The sequence below is a fragment of the Mchenga conophoros genome, linkage group LG15, assembly GCF_057382185.1.
Source record: "Mchenga conophoros isolate Kocher_MC1m ecotype Shallow Benthic linkage group LG15, M_conophoros_male_GT1.1, whole genome shotgun sequence".
Lineage (NCBI taxonomy): Eukaryota > Metazoa > Chordata > Actinopteri > Cichliformes > Cichlidae > Mchenga > Mchenga conophoros.
Window position 1 is genome coordinate 9,367,633 of NC_140540.1, and position 4,957 is coordinate 9,372,589.

The window sequence follows — 4,957 nt, forward strand, 5'->3', positions numbered from 1 at the left end:
GGTACTGATGATTGATGTGCATAGTGTTTGTACTCAGGACTATACAGCCACTAAATGGCCTAAAGAGCATGAACATGGGCACCTTACACTATAATGAAATCGTTATCTCTGTATCAAGTCTATTTTTTCTGCCCGGTAACAAATTAATAAAGGCAAGAAATTTTCTATTACCGTTAAAACTTTTCAAATTACTGCTTTCATTTTCAGACTGACAGTGTCCCTCTCTAGATGATATCAAAATGAGCTGCTCAGATACAATTAGTCATAATTAGATTATCTGCAGAAAAGATTATGCTCATTTGCTAGAGAGCCAGAGCGTGATGAGATCACTTTCGAATTAACTTTTGAGTAATTGGGTCCATATTACCATAAATGCACATATAAATGCATATAAGCTTCAATATGTTGCTGTTTATTTGTTAAATGTGACGCAGAATAGCGGCAATAGAGGATGCTGTGAAACTGAGTGTGACTGTAAGAGAGAGACAGCTACGAATAATGGTTGTTCAGTGTGTCGGCAGAGGTGAAGTGCCCTGTCAGTGCCCGTGACGAGTCCTTATTCTGTGCACAACAACTGGGATGAAGCACGGCGACCGCGCTTAACACACCGCAACAGCCGCTGTCAGGCCGCCGCCAGTCAGCCTGCTGGGTCAGTGGAGTCTGTGAAATCCAAACTCAGCCAGGTTTCCCAGACAGTCGATAATTAATAATTAGATCCCAAAACAAATGATTTCTTCAGTCAGCATCCATTATTGTGGAGGGTTTGTGAGTGTTTGGACGTCAGCAGAGTGTGTCTGATCATGCATGGAGCATAATTACCATCGAGGGAAAACAACCGCTTGTTTTCATTCTGTCCACCTTCTAACCTTCAAAACCCAGAAGACAAGCACCTACAAGTATTAGCATATTTATATTATGAATCTTAATTTTCCATTAATAAAGAGGTTTAAGTGAGTCTATTTTTTTCATATGGTGGCACAGCAGTTTTTGCCCAATTTACAAATTCACATTATATTATTAGTACGTAATTAATAATTCAGTCATGAACATATCACTTTTTCCATGTTGCTGAGAAGCCTAAACTTTTTTAAAAATTTTAAATTAAATTTTTTTTAAATTCATATATATATATATATATATATATATATATATATATATATATATATATATATATATGTGTGTGTGTGTGTGTGTGTGTGTGTGTGTGTTATGGAATGCCCTTTAGGAAAATATTATATATATATTCCAACCAAAGTCTGAATATATAGAATGAAACTTGAATATATAGAATGATCTTCTGATCTTCTATAGAATGAAGCTTGACGTCACGGAGGCGCTTGCGCCATCTAGTGTTTTCCTTGTTTGTACCTGCGAGGAATGGCACTATGAGCAGGTCCGCACGGAATTTTGTGGCTCAAATTCTAAGGAATGAGGAGCTAATTAATATTTGTACTAGTGTACCGCATCGTACTACTGATGAAGAAATTTATTCACTTTTTCATCGTGGAAGACCAAATGCAGTGAACCTCTCCGGTCAGATAACCCCTGGTTATCCAGCTAACGTTATGGAGAATGTGCCTTCCACATCACAGGAGTGCCCCACAACAGGTCCCATCTACAATCTTAGACCTTTTACTCGAAAGGGCCCAAGGCAGAAGAGGTAAGACCAGAACTAAATGCACTGAAATTACTAGTGGAAGGTTAGTAATAGCCCGTAGGTTTCAATTGCTCGACGAAGCTAAGTAAACAAAAATATCACAAAAAAACAAACCAAAAAAACTGTGCGACAGACTGACAGCGTGTGGACGTGGAGACTAAACTGTGCACAACAGTTAATTTGTTTAATTGTGGAAACATGCGATTTCTATAATATTTCACGTCCCGTAAGCTTAATCTGCAAACATTGTGTAAAAGCAAAGCACATCAGTTGTTACAATACATAGTTGTTGGCAGTATATAATTTAATGAAACTTTTTTTAAAGCAACAAAAAGTACTCCGTGAATTGAAGACATTTGTTTATGTGATTGTTAAGTTTCTCCACCCACCCATCCCACTATCTTCCATCATCTATCCATCCATTCATCCATCCATTCTCTTCCACTTATCCAATTCAGGATTCCAAGAGCCTATCCTAGCTACCATGGGGCTAGAGGGTGTTTATTAATGCAGATTAGACATGTGTACAGCATGGTGTATTTTTTTAATTAAATGTACTTCATTGATCAGAGAAGTGTGAGTATATTACATGCAGAAATGTTTAATTTGCCTTTATCCTCCATTAGGTTTCCAGCACAGCTAAGCAGGTCACATTCTGTGGCTCAGTCTTTCACCAAAGAAGTGATTCTCTTGCCAGACCATCTAACTACACATGTGCCAAGGCGTAACAAAAAAGCTTGGCTTTTTGAAAATGGACATATAAAATCTGCACTGGAGTTTAGCTGTGACTGGGACTCAGACAAAGTAATGCAGGCAATAAGGACTGCCTTCCAGCCAGTTCTTGAAGGATGCAGGTAAGCATTAGATCCTTTTTTATAAAAAATAAATAAATTTTTTGTTACTTAGATTATTATACTATTAAAGGTCAACTTTGGGTATTTCCAAAAAGGATCTGGGAGCACCGATCGGATGACTGGATTGATATCTTTTAGAGTTAACAAAAATTAAGCCTTTTAATGTATTGTATTGTATTGTAGTCTGTTAGCCTTAACAAAAATTTCATATACACTATGTTTTCTTCCTCCCCTAGGCTACAGATTTTGCTGGCATGCCACACCAAACTAGTTGAGCCATCACTCACTTCCAAACAGACTTTGAATGGAGACCTTGTGAAAAAACTGTTTCATCAGAAGTCAATTTATGTCAGACCTGACAAGGTCATCTTATGTGAGGACAATGAATCAGTAAGTAATCCTGATCATTTCAGCAAATGTATGTATGTTCATAAAATGAGAGTGAAAAAGGCAAAGATGGATTTTAAACTCCCTTAAACATTGTCACTTGTATTATGTTTTAATACATAATACATAAACATATTACTAATATTTATTATGACATTTTGTTGTCAGTAAAATGAAATGTATTCTCTGTTTTAATTTACAGACATATTCTGATGGAGAGAGTAGCCATACAAGCAGGCAGGATTTCACAGAAACGTTGAATTCTGACAAATGCGGTAAATATTCCTATCTAAAAGTCGCTCCAAATAAACTGTAAATTAAGTTGGTTCAGTGTCTGTTACTTAGTCATCTTAGCCATTGTGTCTTTAGTTAAGTGTCAAGTCTTTGTTAAAATCATATTTAAATTTAGTTTAATATTTTGAGCAGGAAGAAATGTACCCCTAAATACATGAAAAGCAAAAGCTATATATGTGATGAGATGTTATTCAAAAGTTAAACTCCTGTTCTTTGTGTTCTCACAGTTGAAATTTCTAAAGAAGTTCCCTCAGCCATTCCCATTGTTAACGCACAGTCCATGTCTGTTGATGATGAGGTCATCTGGTGCGTTGCAACCCAAGATGTTTGTACTGTTGAATCTTCCATCTCTGCTGACACCCTCACAATGTCCACCAATCCTGCTGTCGTTGCTACTGATGAGGATGAGCCTTACTCCAGTGGAACATCTGCCTTTGTCAGTTACAACACACCTGGCTTATCAGCGGGTTCTTCTGCCAGTGTTACTGGTGACACACGTGTCTTCTCTAGTAACACCTCCAGTGTGTCCAATGGACCTACCCAGCCAAGTTTATCCAGCACATCCTACAGGTATGTGTTTTGTACATGTTTGTATCTTTTAATCTTTTGAGCTATATTGTGCAAAAGTCATGAGCCACCCCTGCTTTCTTTGTATTTTGCTGGAAAAATAGGAAAGAAGCACAGTGATTTACTGAAGTCTACAAAATTCTGTCCAGAAACAGACATGGAAGCGCATTATATTAGAGTATTATATTAGAGTATATATATCTAATATATATATATATATATATATATATTAGACATGGGTTGCATCCTTCTCCCATATGCTCTTCCGGTATTGCTCCGTCTCCAGCCTTGGTGGTGCTGTTCTCTTATTGTTCCCTTGCCACTGAGAGTACACCTTTGCTGGTTCTGTGGAGAACAGCTGGTTTATTCTCCTGCCTTCGATCTCTCTGGTGTACCTCCTCAAGCGGCTGGCCAAGGCTGTGAGTCTTTGCTTGGCAGTTTCCAAGGCCTCAGGTATGGACAGCTTGCTGTATTTCTTAGGCACCTTATTTGTCGCACCTTTCTGCAACTCTGTTAGTTGGCTAACCTCCCTCCGTGCTACTTTGATCTTGCCCTCTAGCCTCCTTCTCCATTGAGGGTACTGCCCCTTGTCGCTGTTCAACTTGTAGCCAAGCATCTCACTGATCACTGCTGCCGTATTGTAGATCAGCTTGTTAGTGTCGGTAATCGTGGTTGTAGGTATTGCCCGTAGTGCTGCATTAATTAAGTGCAGTTAATTAACTGCATTAATTAAGTGCAGTTAATATATACATATATATGTGTTGGGAAGGTTACTTTTAAAATGTATTCCATTACAGAATACAGAATACATGCCCCAAAATGTATTCTGTAACGTATTCCATTACGTTACTCAATGACAGTAACGTATTCTGAATACTTTGGATTACTTAATATATTATCATGCTTTTTACAACAGCGTGAATGTACTATTGCTGTGTGATTTATTACTATTACTGAAGGTCCGCGACTCCGAACTGTAGTAAAGGGACCTCTGACTAATACGGCGGGGTCCCTGTCGGCTCGTATCCGAAAACTAGCTTTACTTTGTTGTGTGGGTCAACTTTGCCTGTGAGAGACAGAGAGAGGCGTTGAAAGGCTGCTCCAACGGAACTTATTGTTTTCGGAGGAAAACACGAACACGGTGTACAGTCGAGTCTTAATAGCTTACTTACAACTGGGCTCGTCAGGCACTCTTCTT

At 38.4% G+C, this 4,957-nt stretch overlaps 1 protein-coding gene across 1 annotated transcript; it reads left to right on the forward strand.

Moving 5' to 3' along the window:
- Window positions 1-1,385: 1,385 nt before the first annotated feature.
- LOC146557730 (uncharacterized) lies at window positions 1,386-3,825 on the forward strand. The gene is made up of 6 exons (XM_085247715.1): window positions 1,386-1,660; window positions 2,284-2,511; window positions 2,748-2,901; window positions 3,101-3,173; window positions 3,420-3,762; window positions 3,804-3,825. Exons 1-6 carry the CDS (start codon window positions 1,386-1,388, stop codon window positions 3,823-3,825), a joined length of 1,095 nt encoding a protein of 364 aa, XP_085103841.1.
- Window positions 3,826-4,957: the final 1,132 nt, after the last annotated feature.